Genomic DNA, 16,927 nt, shown 5'->3' with positions numbered 1-16,927 from the left:
TGGTTTTTGCGAAAATCGACGAAAATGGCCATTTTTCAGACCACCCTAACACGGCGTAGGTCACCCTAATGGCCAAACAAAAAAATACGGGTCTAATCATTTCGGCTAGGGAACCCCCAGAAAAATTTTGAGCCCGATCCGAGCACTTTTGTTTTTTTCCATGCTGTTTTCGTGGGGAATTGCTGTATATATAGATGGTTAAAACTATGGAATAATATTTACCAATTTTCGGTCATTTTTCTTCCACCAAATGTGGTCTTTAAACCGACCTATCCAAACAAAGTTGAAATTTGGAAAGATGTTTTTTTTTTATAATTGATATATGCACTCCGTAACAAAAGCCTTGTCTTTTCTTTAATTTGATCAATTTTTGGTCATAAAATTTAGGTTTTAAATTGAAACATTCATGCAAGGTTTAAATTTGGGAAGTTGACTTTTTTAACTGAGGATATATCCCCCAAGGGATTTTTGTTGTAAGTGTTCATAACATACATTGTTATTATTTTGTCTTTCTTGTAAGGTTAGAACTCAAGGGTGATTTTGGCCAATTTTGTCAGAGTTACTTGATTTGGTTTTTTTGGTTTTATAAAAAGTAGAAATCTTCAAAGTTGTGAATTGATAAATTTATTTAAAAAAATTCCAAATAGTCCATAGAAACCTTTTTTTTATTTTGTAAAATATGGCTGGAACCAGGAATCAAAAAAATATGGCTGGAACCAGGAATGATCTTGAAAGATCATTAGTCAAAGTTGAGCAAGACCCCGGAGACGGAGTCGATGTCGGTTAATTTTCAGCAACTTTGTATGAGAGTTGTTTTTGGGGGTCGGAGTCGATTTGAGGGATTGGCAAGGTACCATTTTTTAATATTTTTCTCATCAATATCATTGTTATTATCAGAAACGTCAATAATCTTCAAAATTTCCATAAATAGTCTATACTGCATGAGAATACCAGTTAGGTACTCAATTGAATCCCAAAATAGGCGCTGAATCAATTTTCGGCGCTAGAACTGCCATGCGTCCCCATTGTTCGTGGTAACTTGAACGAGTGTATAGAAAATAAACGTTTTCAACAAACTTTTTTTTTTGAACAAAATTAAACAAAATCAAACTTATACCAAAAGAAATAAAAAAATCTCCTCCCTGCTTTTCGAACCAATTAACATGATCTGTGATTTCTACTGTTTCACTTTTGAGTTTTTTGTGTCTGCGAGCGAGCCTATTTGGTTGCTGCCATTTTTTTTCTCAACATACACAAATCACCTCACTCACTAGCCACCTTACCAAAGTAAGTATATTTTGTGTTATTATACATGAAAAAGAGAAGTGATGGTGTAGCTTGCTTTCCAGTGGACCTGCTGATTTTTTTTACAAATTTTCGAGCCGACTGCTGCTGCTACCTACGAGGAGACATTTCGAGGGAGGGTGGGGAGTAATCTACGGACAGTACCACACTGACTGGCTGGCTGCGAAAGGCGGGGGTTGCGGGTTTGCAATAGAACAATAGAAGATTACACAGGGCGTAAAGGGTGGGCTTGGGGTTGGGGGGAAGGTGCCACAGAAACAACACACAACCGGCAATCGAGAGACTTTTCTATAGATATATTCAGAGATTATGGATACACAACACAATATAGTTTTTAGGGTGGAAGGACGTGTGTTGGTTTTTTTTGTGTGTGTCTCTGTGTGTCATTGTTGCAATCGTGAAAGTTGGTGATGTCTAACAATTTCGTGGTGTTTGTTGTGGTACTTTTTTTTTGTGTGGAAGGGGGTGGTTATTTTTTTTGCTGATTTTAGAAACATTTCTAGCAGATTTATATATTTTTTTTTGTTCAAAGGGGTTGGGTAGGGTAAGGTAGGCTATATCCAAAACAATATACACATGCAGCACATCCTAGCTTCCAATTGGCAAAGATAGCTTCATCGTAATCATCGTCGTAGGGCGCGCTTTGGTCACAACACACGGGTGGTCACTCTCAATCGATTAACAAACAAATTTGGACTCTTTAGCATTTTCGTAATCTCTCTCTCTCTCTCTGATTGGCCGGTTCCTGGACTACGATCTTGTATGAAAGTTTTTTTTTGTTTGATTTCGCAAGTTTGTTTTTGCGCTAAGCTCGCTACTCTCGTCTAACATCATTTTCGTTTTGGAAAGGTTATTCAAAAAGTTTTAGTGTGTAGAAAAACAATAAACAAAAACACATATTTTTGTAGTTTTTTTTTATTCTTGGAGAAACAAGAGGAAGGCACTAGAGTAGTGTGAGTACGAGTGTGTGTGTTTGTGTTTGGTAGTTGAGGGTTGAAAGGAAACAAAGAAATCAATCGGAAAATCTGACAAAACCGCAAACTGAAAAAAAAACAAAACAGGACGAAGAAATTAAGAACAATCCCTCACTTTTTCTCTTTCGCTTTGCGACTTAACATATCTTAGGGTCAAACAAAGAAGTCATTAAGTGAAAGAAAACGGTCGTCTGCGGACACGGTTAATGGTCGGTTGCATACACGGCACGCACACACACAAACATAGAATAAACAACAAAAGAAGGGGAAAATAAAAGTGGGTATAAAACACAATTACTCCACGGGGAATTAAAGTTCAGTGTTTTAAGCTGAAGATAGGGTAGGGTTAGTGAACCGCTTACGACTATAATTTAGTTTGTGTTAGTTAAAGGGATCCAAAAAAGAATACGAACAACAAATCAAACTGAAACGGTTTATTGGTTCTGATCTATTAGCATTTATTAAAAGCTTTATCTTACTTAGATGGGGTAAAACTTTACAAAATAAATAAAATTAACAACGAATTTTAAAGTTGGCGCCCTTTGTGTATCCTTCAACTATCCTAAAACAATCAATCTTAGTGTTAAAGTGTGTTTTTTTTCTTCATTTCATTCCGTATGATAACTAACTTTTCTATCATTTAATGTTTTTTTTAAATCGTAAGAAAAATTAAGTTGGTCTATTCATATGGCTTTATATCAAAAGTGTATAATATTTTCTTTAAATTTGTTCTCCTTTAGTTTCTTTTATTTCTCTCTATTTTAACAAACATGTTTTCATTTTTAAACTCTAGCTTGGCTTACATCGAAGTTGGCTTTGAGTCGACTAGGTCGCTCATTTTCGCTTTAATTTTTCGAATCCTATCTTACTGTTTCTCGTACTAGCTCTTAGTTGTGTTTTTAGTGTTTTTTTTTTCCTAGCCGTGTGCTTCCTAATATTGAAATTATAAAATAAATGAACTTAAAAGGAATGTTGAAAACTGATAAATGAGACACCGAATAAGGGGGGACACGGGACTTTAAGGGTTAAAATACACGGAAAGACAATTCATCGCCAAATCAGCAATTATTTTTGCTAAGCCAGCCATTTTTTTGCAGCTGCGTAAAGTCAATTCTGGCAGCTTCTAGCTTTATTTTCTGTGGCTGGATTAGGCTGCTAAATTAATGTTATTTTTTCAGGATGAGAAAAAAGCCTTTTTCAAAATTTTGGCTTACTTAATCTCGATTTGACGATTAATCCCCTGTCCGTGTGGTGTTCAAAAAATAATTTTCATCACCAAGATTCATTTGACAGTTTGATTTTTCCCATATGGTCCAGCGGCCAGGATGATGGTGACATAACTACCGTCAACAACGAGCCAGGTGTTGTGTTGTAATCCGCGAGATAAGCGTGCAGTTGCCGCTCCCTCAAGTGGCACACTTGTACAACTCTTGAAACTCTGCTGCTCAGGGCAACAAAATTTCCAGAATTGTTGACTTTTTCCTACCTCATTTTTTTTTTGAAATCCTTTAAATCCCGTACCGCCCTCATTTGGCGAAATTTTTCCTAACTTTTTTTGCTTGCTTCTTCCGATTTTGGGTCCAATCCATCGCAGTAGGCCTGACTGACAACTCTCTCTCTCTCTGTGTTTATGTGTGTGTGCTTCTGTGTTTACCCTGCGCGTGTCGTGTAGGGAAGCCTACTGTGTTAAGCCTTTCGCTCCTATAGAAAAATAAAACAAAGTAATGAAAATTAAACAAGAATAAAATAAACTAAACGAAAAAAGAAACTAATACGCACACTAAGTTTAAAACACACATCAATACAGGTTCGGAGAAACGCAAGACTTGTTGTAGTTTAACTTTTTTTTTTTTGCTCAACTCGAAACTAATAAATCACGTGGTACACACAAAACGACGAAACGGTGTTAATTGGCGCCTTCGGCGCGGCTTGCTCAGCTTTGCAGCAGTGTTGTTAAAATGTATTAATTTGGCGCTTTTCATGTTTATGTTTAATTTTTCGGGGGGCGCAGCAGTATCATCATTGTTACGACGCGGGGGTGGAGGAGGAGCGTGGTTTTTAGTGGTTTTGGGCGGTTGGGCGGGGGTTGCGGTTAAACAATTAAAACAAACAAATAAAATAAAGGGGACACACGTTTATACGGGGGTTGGTCGGACGGTTAAAGTTAAAATTAATCGTAATTAAGATAAAAACTAAACGAATTATAGACTGTACACAGCAAATGTTTATACGGTATGAACAAATAAAACAGAAACGGTAGATATATTTTTGATTTCGTGATCATCGTCGGAAAAAAATATGTTTCTTGGTGTCACAAGAAAATGGCGACAGAGTGGGGGAAGAAAAGGGAGTAAGAAGTAAGAGGTAAGAAGAAGAAAATAGTGAGACAGAGTGTGTTGGTCTTGTTGGTTGGCACGGTACAAATAGAAAAACAATATTAATGTTTGTTTTTTTTTGTTGGGAAAAGTAAAAAGAAGTGAAAATAGAAGAATTTTTTTTTGCGATATTTTGCTTTCAAAACGTGATCCAAAAAGAGGTCGAAAAATTTTGTTTTTGCAATCTTTAATAAGTAATAATTTTGTCGTTAAACAGCGTGTTTTTTTTTGCTTTTTTGAAGTTTTCCTATATATTGTTGTTTGTTTTCGAATCGAATACGAATTTCCAAATATATAGTAAATGTATAGAATACATATGCATATGTGTGTGGAAATATATAAATTAAATTTATATACTGTATTCTACTTTATTGTTTATACCTATAATATGCTGATTATTATGAAGTCTTTGATCTTCATCAATATACTTAAGATCGCCAACATTAGTACCTATTAGCCGGCCGGTTGGGATGTTGGAACCTGGTGGATATAAGAGATTTGAGAGACCTTGACTAGTCATTGTACCACTCGTGCTCATGCCTCCGGGATGACTGCGTGAACTTCTAAGACTATGCAAGCTATGAATGGAACGACGTTCTTCTAAATCTTCTAATGTGGATCGAAATGCACGTACAACACGAAGCTGGGTCTGCAGCCTAGTAAGGCCACGGATCCATAATATCTGACCTGCACGGGGTTTCTTGTCATTGTCCAGCGAGTCGTAGCGTTCCTCGCCGAGCCGGATCGCTTCGGCGTACTCGGCTTCGCCCCGGCCCCACGCCATCTTCTTGGGCATCTTGCGGGTCGGGATCGACGTGACAATCTGGCCCCAGATAAGCGTGCCAAGGCCGAAGAACACACTCCACAGCCACTGTTCGACGTTGAGTGCTTTGGTGGAGAAGGCCACCTTGCCGAACTGGATGATGAAGATTTGCGACACGAGCGTAATGATCCAGATGCTGTAAAAGATCGGGTTTGTGAACAGGCCCTCGAAAATGTTCCGCTGGCCGTGGATCTTGCGAGCGTTCAGCTCGTTGAACAGCGTCATAAAGACGAACACGTTGAAGATGATGGTAAAGTGCTGGGTCGCTTCGGAATTGAGTGGTTGGCCCCGGCCGGACTCGATGTCCAGCAGTCGGTCGCCCACGAACAGCAGGCCAAACACGATAAACAGTTGGTAGAGTGCTTGGCCGAGGATGTTCTTCATCATTGTGCGTGAAATCAGTGGTTTCGTTCGGCCGTACGGCTTACGCAGCAGCAGATCCGGCGTGGGCATTTCGGTGGCCAATGCAAGCGAAGCCAAGGTATCCATAATCAGGTTCATCCACAGCATCTGCACGGCCTTCAGCGGTGAGTCCTGGACGGCGCACGCTCCGATGAACGCCACAATGACCGCCACCACGTTCACCGTCAGCTGGAACTGCAAAAACTTGGCAATCGAATCGTACACGTTGCGGCCCCACATGACGGCCTTGACGATACTGCTGAAATTGTCATCGGTTAGAATAATGTCGGAAGCTTCCTTGGCCACGTCCGTGCCGGCAATGCCCATCGCAAAGCCGACGTCGGCCTTCTTCAGGGCTGGTCCGTCGTTGGTTCCGTCGCCGGTGACGGCCACAACCTCGCGATTGTCCGACACCGCACTGTCGATGATGCCCTTGACCAGGTTGTACTTGTCCGTGGGGGATGAACGCGCCAACACTCGCAGCTTCGGCCAGACCTTGTCCAGCAAGTGCTGCTGGATGTCCCCGTTGCTGTCGCGGATGCGTCGATTGAACTCCTTACCCTCCAGGATCAGGAAGTCGTCCTGCGGCCGGATGATGCCACACTTGGTGGCGATCGACCGGGCCGTGTTGATGTTATCGCCGGTGACCATGCGCACCGTAATTCCTGCCCGTTGACACTTGCGGATGGCGTCCGGAACCTCCGGCCGGACCGGATCTTCAATACCCACGACGCACAGACAGGTCAAGTTGCTCACGATGTTCTCCTCGTCGTCCCAGTTGGGTTCGCCGTCGCAGTGAACCTGGTTGATTTCGGCCTTGCCCGGAACAAACTCCCGGTACGCGATCGAGATCGTGCGCAGTCCGTCGCAAGCCATCGGTTCAATCACCTGGTGCAGCAGCCGCTCTTGCATGTCGCGGGTAAACTTCTCCAAAACCCCATCCTGACCGTAGATGAACGAACACTTCTTCAGCACGATTTCCGAAGCTCCCTTGCAGTACACTCGGTAGCCACCACCCGGTCGCGGAATCACCGTACTCATCGATTTGCGCACCGAGTTGAAGGTGTACACACGGGTGAACGAGTTCTCCGGATGTTGGTCCCGGATGGATTGGTAGCTCTTGCCAACGCCCTGCACAAATCCGAGCAGCGCACATTCCGTCTTGTTGCCGACCTGCTGGAGCGGATCGCCCGGGTTCGTGCCCGGCATCAGACACGTCGTGTAGGCCGAGTTCAGCGCGATTCCTTCGATGACCGCTTCGCCCACTACCCTCGGAATGTCCGAGAACTTGGGCGTCACTTTGCAGAGCTTTTCGCAGATGTACGACTGCACGACGGTCATCCGGTTGGTGGTCAGCGTGCCGGTTTTGTCCGAGCAGATGGCGGTGGCATTTCCCATGGTTTCGCACGCGTCCAAATGACGCACCAGGTTGTTGTCCTTCATCATTTTCTTGACGGAGTAGGCGAGCGACAGGGTGACGGCGAGGGGGAGACCTTCCGGAACGGCCACGACCAGCACGGTCACACCGATGATAAAGTGCTTCACCAGGTTGTTTGCGTACGAGTTCTTCCAATGTCTCTGCTCGATAACGAACGTCTGAATGCAGAACTGGATGATGAGGATGATCACGGTCAGGACGGCGATCGTCGATCCGGCGTATCCGATTTGGATGGCCAGTTTGGTCAGCTTCGCTTGGAGTACGGACTTTTCCTTGGCACCTCCGTGGCCACCGGCAGCCTTACCTTCCTCGCCATCGTCCGAAGTGATCGAGTCGACCGTCGTTTGCGACTTGAGTCCCGGATGGTGGCTGTTGTTGGTGATCTCGTCTCCGTCCTTCGGCTTCTTGCTCTTCTTGGCTTCCTTCTTCTGGGCCTTGGCCGCCGCTTCGTGCTCGTCCACAGCGGCTCCCAGCAGCGTGAAGATGATACCGGCCTGCGAGTTGACTCCGACGGCCGTCACGATCATCTTGCCGCTACCCTCCATGACGTGCGTTCCGGACAGCACCATCGGGTCCGTCGATTCGCTCTTTTTCACGTGGTCCGACTCGCCCGTCAGCGAAGACTCGTCAATCTTGAGGTCGTTGCTCGCAATCAAAATTCCATCAGCCGGCAGCAAATCGCCGTACTTGATCTGGCAGATGTCACCGACCACGATGTCCCCGATGTTGACCTGGACGGCATCACCGCCACGAATCACCGAAAACTTGTGCTCGCCCTCGATCCGCGACTGCAACCCTCGGAACTGCTTCTCCTTGGAGTAATCGTTGAAGGCCGTCACGATCACGACCACAAACACCGACACCAGAATGGCCAATCCCTCGATCCACGCGTAATGCTCTTCCTCCTCCTCGCCCAGTCCCTCCTCATCTTCGTCTGCAGGCTGATAGAACGACAACAGCAGTGAGATGATGGCCGCAATCTCCAGAATGATCAACGTCACGTCTTGCAGCGCCTCCCACACTAACGTCAGGAACGCCTTCGGGGGCTTCGGAGGGATGATGTTCGAGCCGAACGTTTCCCGCCGGTGCTCAATGTCCGCCTTCGATCCGCTCAGGCCCTCGTTCTCCGACGTGTACAACTTCCGGCAAATCTCGTGCACACCGCCGTACTCGGTCACCATCGCCACCCCTTCGCGGCCCCGATTCTCCATGATCTCGCGCAGATTCTTCAGCGTGATGCCGTACTGCGCCGGCCGTCCGTCTATCGTCGCCATCGTTTTGTTGTTGTTGTTGGTACTTGTTTTTGCTTAGCTCGAATTAACTTACAAATTACTCTCTCTCTCTCTTAAAGCAGGGGGGATGTGTGTGTGTTTTCTTGTTACTTAGTTTGCGAATTCCTTAAACTACTCAAAACTCCTCGCTCTGCTTCTGCCTATCGTAGCGCGCCGCGTAACTGGTAGGTAGTTAACAGTAGTAGCTAATAACTCTAGTTATCATCGAGTGTTGTCAAGTTGTGTAGAGGAGCTCCTTCCGGTCGTCGTCGCGGCGTTTCCCGCGGGGGAGTGGATCGACCTTGACCCACACGTCGTCCCACACACACACACACTCACACGCGCGCGCTGGTTCTTAACTGACCGCCATCCTCGATTGCTGGCCGGTTGTCCGTAAGATCGATTCCTGAAGTGCCCCCTTCCGCAGGAGGGGGAACGGTAAGAGGGTTTGGGGAGGGGAGTCGTTTACACAACGCACACGCACGCACTTTTTTAACCCTTGGTCAGTCAGTTGTTACCCGGCTTGCACACTACAACGACACCATTTTTTTCACTTTTCTTTTCTTCGTTTCACGGAATTGGATCGATTTTTTGATTGTTTCGATTTCCACGGGCTCCTTTTGGTGCAGCAGCTGGCTGCCTGCGGTCGTCGAGGTCTTCAAAGCGCCTCACTCGGTCGGTCGATTTTTATCTAAAATTGAAAAGGAGAAGAAGGAAAAAGGTAGAAATGAGAAATCAATCCTCCGGGGGTTACATCATACTGAGTTGGAGGGGGGGATGTTTTTCCAAGGTGAAGAAAAACAGCGATTCTCATCGTGTTGTTGCAAAGGAAAGGACAATTTCGGTGGCTAAATTTGTAATGTTGATTTGAATTATTGCGAATGTTTTCTTTTTGCCATCGGGGCCCCCCATGTTTTGGTATCCTTCATCGAAGTAGGCATGGAGAAGCATGGTAGCTGAAGGGGACAACAAATCAAACGAGCTCGAAACATCACAACTCCGTCCAAGCCTGCTTTGTTTGAGTTTTCATTTTCAGCTCAATTTGCAACAACACATTTTGAGATTCCAACTGTTTGGATTTTTCCAAGTGAGGTGATTAACAAGATTTTTCCGCACCATGCTTCGCTTCGTATTTCACTCGGCTGTCTTAAAACAAGGTGAGTTGTGTGTGTGTGTTTGAGTGTAAAAATTTCAGTTTCCAACAAAAATACCCCACCACACCGAGGCCCTACTCAAATATTCAATTCGAGCAAATTTCATTATACAAAAAACACTTCAATCTTCCATCTTGTTAGTCTTGTTCTTCGACAACATCATCTCTTCCAAATTCTGAGCAGTTTTGTCTTACTGCTCGTGGGTGGCATTATATTCTATACTTCTCAGTGTTTTCCTCCCACATACTCTCTCTCTCTCTCTCTCTCTCCATTTCTGTATGTATGCTAATATGATGCTTTCCCGTCTTTTGTATCTGTGTGTGGTGCCTCTTCCTTTGATCTTAAAATACATCCACCTGCGAGAAACATTTTCCGAATTTTCGTTCCCTCTGGCTGGTGAGATGGAGAGATGGGCCCACAACCTCCCACCTGGCAACTACCCATCAATTTCACCCACCCACCAAATGCTGAAGTAGGGGGTGGAGGATCGGGGCAAAAAACATGTGTGAGCCATGAAACAAGAGAGCATCACTTTTACTTTACTGTGTCTAACTTGTTGGGTTGGGTTGTGTCGGAGGGGAAGAAGCATCCAGTGAAATCAAGTTTCAGATTTTATTACATTTTTCAAAGTGTTTCTGGAGTAGTTAATTAGGCTGTTTAAATGTAGAACAAAGATTTAATATAAACCTCCAGTTTTATGTAACTAACATGACTAGAATTGAGAAGATCACAAAATTTTGCTGAAAAATCATTTTCAACATTGAAAATTGAACCAATAGTTTCTGAGATATCGTCTTTTCGATTTGGTAAAAAAAATGATATTTAGTTTTTTTGTAAAGGTTTTTGATATTTTCCAACAAATAATGTCCCCTTAAACAGGTTAGGCACAATTTCGCACTATGGCTTAGAAAAAAAAATTAACCCCATATAACATATCAAAAAATTTCGATAATAAAAATACTTATTTTGGGAAATAAACTTTTAGTGATCAAACAGTAAAATAAAAAAGATTATTTTTTGCATGGTACTACACCTTTTTTTGAAAAGTCCTAATCATAACCTACAACTTTGCCGTAGACACCAAACCGATAATCCCTTCTCAAGATATAGAATTTCAAACATTTACATATACACTACCAGCCCTCAAAATTGTATGGAGACTTGTATGGAAAAACTAATAATACAACTGAGATTGGGGAATGCATGGAAAAAGTTTCATCCAAATAAAAAAAAAAACAAAGAAATGTCGATTTGCAAAAACGTAGAGAACACCTCAATTTAAAATCTTCCAATGTTATGTTACTAACATGACAAGAATGACAGATTACTATGTCAAAACTCATTTCACAAAAAAAAAAAAATGTTGAACAATTTTGAAATCTAGAGTTTTTTTGAAAAGGTCCTATAAACTATTGTCTTTCATATGTTTATAGGACCTATACAAAAAAAAACTCTAGACATTTTCTGGGGATTATACTCAAGGTCAGCAATCCTAAATTAGTTGAATTTGAGTGGTTGATTATCTCTGGAGTTTTTTTTAAAGGGTCCATTAAACAAAATTTTCAGTTTTTGCTTTTTGGGTGTTTTTTAATACCCCTGACTCAAGGCGGTTTCAGAAACACCCAAAAAGCAAAAAGTGGAATTTTGGTTTATTGGACCTTTTCAAAAAAAGAAAAACTCTAGATCTTAGGATTTTTTTTGAAAATCGGGAGAAACAACCGGTCGATACGGTTTCAAAATGGTCGACTTTTTTATAGAAATCCGCTTTGCAAAAAAAAAAAACAAAACTTCCTATAGTGTTCGTAATGTCCTACAAATAAATTTCCTAGCAATACCTATTTTTTTCCAAATATTAGACTTTAAAGGGTTAAGCATACAACAAATTTGGCTGAAATTAATTATTTTTTAGCCTGCAAATATTCATACTGAAAAGGCCAAAGGTTAGATGATCCTGTATAAAAGAACATTTACTGACAAAACACGACAAATTACAAAATGATTCGCAATAACCAGAATCAACTTTCCAAATAAATGCCTTCTTTTTCCACGGAAAAAACATGAATTCTAGAGTTTTTTTTTCAAAAGGTCCTGTCTGCATAGGAAATTCACTGAATATAGGACCTTTTAGTGGCAGTGCGTGGCCGAATGGTTACGCTGTCCGCTTTGTAAGCGGATGATTCTGGGTTCGATTCCCATCTGCTGCAACCTTCCATCGGATGAGGAAGTAAAATGTCGGTCCCGGCCTTGGTTGTTAGGCCGTTAAGTCATTCCAGGTATAGGAGTCGTCTCCATGCCATAAGTACAAACAACACACCAAACCAAGCCTACTCCGGTGGAATCGCTGGCGGCGGTTGGAATCGCAATCCGAAGGTCGTCAGTTCAAACACTGGGGTGGAAGGTTCCTTGGAGTAAAAAGAGGTTTGGGTGCTCTCCCCATTCAAGCCTTCGGACTCCTAGGTTCGAGCAGAAACTTGCAATAGAGACCACAAAAGACCCGGGGGTCGTTAATGTGGATGGTTTGATTTGATTTTTGAGGACCTTTTTAAAAATTACATTAGAATTATAGCTGTGTCAGTTGTATGAGTTTATAATAAAAAATGCAAATAAACATTTTGCTTCAATTAAACTATTTTACGACACGTTTTGTTTAAGAAAAAGACACTAACTTTCATCGATATTGTTAAATATTGTGTAAGGCCGATGTCAGCCTCCGAACAACAATACAAAGCGGTAGTTACCACTGGCCTAAAGTGGCGTCTGGCTCCTAAGATCATTCACCTTTCCAAAAACCTTCGAAATCCAAGCAAAACTTACTTGAAGATGCCGTGGAGAGTTTCCCTTATCCTCTTAAAAAGTGGAGAAGATGAAGGGTCTTGCTTTTCGAATCTCCAAATCAGCAGAGGGAATGTTGATAGTTGATATCTGTTGGTTTATTCAAATTGTTTCGAAGTACTAGGCTTCCATTCTACCAGCCATACCAAGTTGTTTTTTTAATGAAGCCCGGTATCGAAAATCAAGAATTTTGATACTCATATTACTCAAACTCGTATAGTTAAAAAATGTTGGAAAAGTTGGAGTGCTTGACTATGTAAAAAACTGACAACATAAGAATTTGATTATAAAATTATAAAATGTTCAACGGAATACACGACTAGATAATAATTGTATGCCTCGACAAATTCCATGTAACTTTTATCACGTTCCAATTCCAGTCAAGGGAATTCCAATAATCGCCCCAAGAATCGATTGTCGAGTGATCCGGACTCGAAAGTTCAAACGACGAATAAAATGACACAATTTTATTGCCTCATCCCTTGCAAGTATCAACAACAACGGTGCAACCATCAACACGACATGCATCCAAGTAGCCCGGGGCCACACACACTTCCCATTGCATACATATATTGCATCGGCAGGTGACACACAAGTGACAACATCAAAGTAGGCTATCAAACGCGATGCGTTTTGTTGACACTATTCGATGATGGTCCGTGCACATGGCCTGCTTCGACGCGATAGGTCACTTCGATCGACCATCTATCATTGTCCAAACTTTATCGCGGCCACACAAACACACACACACACACAGTGCCAAACTTTTGTTATCAATACGCTGATATTTGGCACTCACTGATAGGGTAGAACAGTTTGGATCGATCACAAAATCACTCACTTCGTTTTGGACACGACAACGTTGAACCGGTTCTTGGGCGTTGAAGACACGGACTGGTGGCAAAACCCGCACGCGCGCTTATCACTAGTGAGCTAGTGGAACTAGTATAAAAGTTTGGAATCATTGCCTGGTTCTATTTATAATGTTCTTCCCTGTGCCGTCACTCGGAGTGAGTGAACCAGACTTATCTTGAGGGCTTCGAGGAGCGCGGGAAAGAGAAGGAATGTCATAAAGATAAGCGATTTTTTTTCTTCTACCAAGGCTCAGTATGTGTGTGAAATGATACGGTTATGGCTCTGCAACAACACTCTGGAGTATTGTTAGTAATACTGAGTTGTTCGGTTAGTGCCTGCATTGCGTCTCGGAGCCGCACAAATACACAGTCAATGTCGCACAAACAATCTGCGCGGCTGCGATAGTGTGGTGTTATCGAGTTGTAACAACACGAGTCACCATGGCGTCCCTTATCATTCGTCATTCCTCTTCTTTTTTTTTTCGTTGCTAAATTCCTTCACACCAAGAGTCTGCCTCGAGAGCGAAAAAGAGATGCGATAATTTATCTCCGATGAGGATGAGAGAGAGAGAGAGATGACGAAGTCGAGTCATCTTCATCAGCATTACCCAAGAACCGGCAGATTTATGCGTGCGTGAGGGATGTGCGAGGACACTTCTTACGTATAGCTTAATATATGGACTCTGCTGCTGTTGTATAGATAGTAGGTGCTGTACCTAGACCCCGACAACAGCTGGTTCGATTAGAAACCCCGTTACTTGTAGTACAGATAAGATTCCAACTGGTCAATCGAATGCCGTCTTGACGGTGCTATGGTCGTAATATGGTTATCTAAGATAACGATAGCGATTTGCAATAAAATGTGTCAGGAGTTCAAATTGATAATGATACATTGAACTTAATTGTGAGAAATTCGAGGCATGGAATCAACTTTCTGTTGAGAAATTTTATGTTGAAATCGTTTCAAATTTAAAATTGAAAAAAGGGTAGGGAACAAATACGTTAAATCTTGTTTGTATTGGCCTGTTTAATCTATAATATACACAGAAAAAAATATGTGAATTTACTCGACACGGAAAAAAATAATTTCATGTAAACTCAGTTGATGTAAACTTGAGATTCGAGGTAAACGGTTACACATAAAATCATGTTTTTACGTATAATTTGCATTTAAATTTGAATGTTTAATGACGTGCAACAGTGTTACATCATAAGTTATGTAACATTCGGAAATATTTTTTTGTGTGTAGTAATAGAACAATAATTGCTATTGAATTATTCTCTACAAAAAACTGGAAATGTTTTTTTTTGTTTTTTATTAACTATTTGGGAGACTTCGCAAGTCTCCATACAATTTTCAAAAATCTGGATCTCGGAAAGGAATTTTCTGATCGATTGAGTTTCTTCAGCATTTTTTTTCGCACAGACAGTATTTGGTAATGACAATTGTTCATGCTCAATGCAAAAGGTTTTTTTGCAAATTAGTTACTGCCTTGACGGAGAATTGGTGACAAACACAAATACGCATTTATCTCGGAATTCACAGTAAAAAATAATGTGAATTTGGAAAGTTGAATATTAAAATGTGACATTATACCAGAAAAGTGGTAACATTACACATTATCAGAAGTAAATTTACTCATTTTTTTTCTGACATATAGAATGATTTTTTTAACTGTGTATTTGATTTGGCATAACAGCCGAATTTTCAGATATGATGTGAAAAAATAAAAACATTTGTGAAATATTCTGATTTCTTATAAATAAAATATTTTGAAAATTTCAATTTCTTTTTAAATATTGGAATGGGCTTTGAGTATTATGTTTTATTTTAATGTTTTAAATTAAAAAAAAATTCTGTCAAATATTTGTCCGTACTTCTCTATGGTTCAATTTAGAGTTTTTTTATTAGGTCCTATAAACATATAAAGACAATAGTTTATTGGTCCTTTAAAAAAAACTCTGGAAATGAATATTAAGAAAATACTTATTTCGGGAAATTGAGTTTTGTAAAAAAAATGTTAATGCAAAAGAACATACGACTTTGTTAAAAGGTTCATACGTAAAAAAGTGAAAACTTTGGCCACTCTGGAACCGATTCCGGAAAATCTGCAGATTGTATGGGAAAAGCTGCGTAAAATCAAATTTTGATTACAGGAGGCTGAATTAGCAAACAAACGTCAGAAACCAAAAAAGGGCAGGACGAAGTTTGCCGGGAAGAGCTTGTTTAAATATAATATTTTTAATAGTTTTTGTGCGTTTTTGCATCCTCTCAAAAATGATCAAGTAATTGGGTTTTCTTGAATCAATTTCATGAGCCCTCCAAAAATATTGTTTTTTAATGCTCAAAAATGAGTTCAACTAAATTTAAGAGAAGAAAATTCATGCGATTTTTAACATTCATTCAAAATGGGCAATTCCGAAGAATAGAAAAAAAGAAGAGTTTTCTTGGGTTTTTGGGTTGAACATAAGATGTTTCAATTTTTTGTAAGATTTTTACATTTGTTACACAGCAAAAAAATCCGATGGTAAAATCGCATGCAAAAGCGTCCATCTTTGTGAGAAAAAGCAATGTGATGATTTATTTGGGGTGTGCGAAATCTGTTTTTTTCTTGCGTACATGCTTTTTATGTACACGTTTTCTCATGCAATATTACATGCTTTTGCTCACAAAGGTGATCTGCATGCTTTTACATGCGATTTTACACGGAAATTTTATGCTGTGTACTTTCAGTTTATTTTAATCATTAACAATTCTTTGAAAATTATATAAAGTTTGAACTGTTAGTCTTGGTTTAAAAAATTTGAAAATATTTTTTTCGAAAAGATCGAAAAATTTCACGAATGTTTCATATTTTAACATTTGAAATTAGACCATTAGTTGCTGAGATATCGACATTAGAAAATGATGTGTTATTTGGGTGGGACTTAGAAAACATCAATTTTCCTGTTTTTAAACCTTTGCATGGCAATATCTCAGCAACTAAGGGTCGTATCAACAAAGTTCAATAATGCAAAATATAGAGAATTTTCTCAGCTTTTCAAAAATATTTTTTTAAAGGTGGGCAAACATGTGCACTAATTTAAAAAAAATGAAAAAATTGCGACTATTTTCAAAAAAGTCACCTAAAAATGGATTTAACTTGAAAACGGTGCACTTTATCAAAATTTCACTAAAGTACTTTTCGATTGCAAATTTGATTTTACATCGAAAAATGAAGTTGAAAAATTTTTGCGACCAATTTTTCGATTTTTTGAAAAAATCAGTATTGATTCAAAAAATCATAACTCGCTCAAAGATTTTTTGCACAATCTGGAAATTTCTGAAAAGTTGGCATTTGATGTCCTCTAAAACATATCGAAAAATAAAAAAAAAATATGTTTTTTTTGCAAATCAAGTTTTAGTGACAAAAAGTTAAACAAAAAAATCACCAAAAATGTTTTTACCTTGTATCTTTTTTTTCAGTGTTGTCCATATCCATACCTACAATTTTGCCGA

At 40.5% G+C, this 16,927-nt stretch overlaps 1 protein-coding gene across 15 annotated transcripts in view; it reads right to left on the bottom strand.

Annotated features, from left to right (window-relative positions):
• Nucleotides 1-16,927, bottom strand: part of LOC120423878 (plasma membrane calcium-transporting ATPase 1) — a 97,009-nt gene that overhangs the window by 19,946 nt on the left and 60,136 nt on the right. For 7 of the 15 annotated variants that reach the window (XM_039587828.2, XM_039587829.2, XM_039587830.2 and 4 more), the window contains one exon: nt 5,036-9,279. In XM_039587828.2, the coding sequence (XP_039443762.1) occupies nt 5,036-8,591 (3,556 nt within the window). In that variant the 5' untranslated portion in view covers nt 8,592-9,279. Of the gene's footprint in view, nt 1-2,698; nt 3,981-4,087; nt 9,280-13,373; nt 13,391-13,415; nt 13,569-16,927 lie in introns of those variants that run through there. The other 8 variants (XM_052708492.1, XM_039587836.2, XM_039587832.2 and 5 more) reach the window with 8 other exon arrangements.

The sequence above is a fragment of the Culex pipiens genome, chromosome 2, assembly GCF_016801865.2.
Source record: "Culex pipiens pallens isolate TS chromosome 2, TS_CPP_V2, whole genome shotgun sequence".
Lineage (NCBI taxonomy): Eukaryota > Metazoa > Arthropoda > Insecta > Diptera > Culicidae > Culex > Culex pipiens.
The sequence above is the reverse complement of the archived record's forward strand: the minus strand, read 5'-3'. Positions and strand labels throughout refer to the sequence as shown.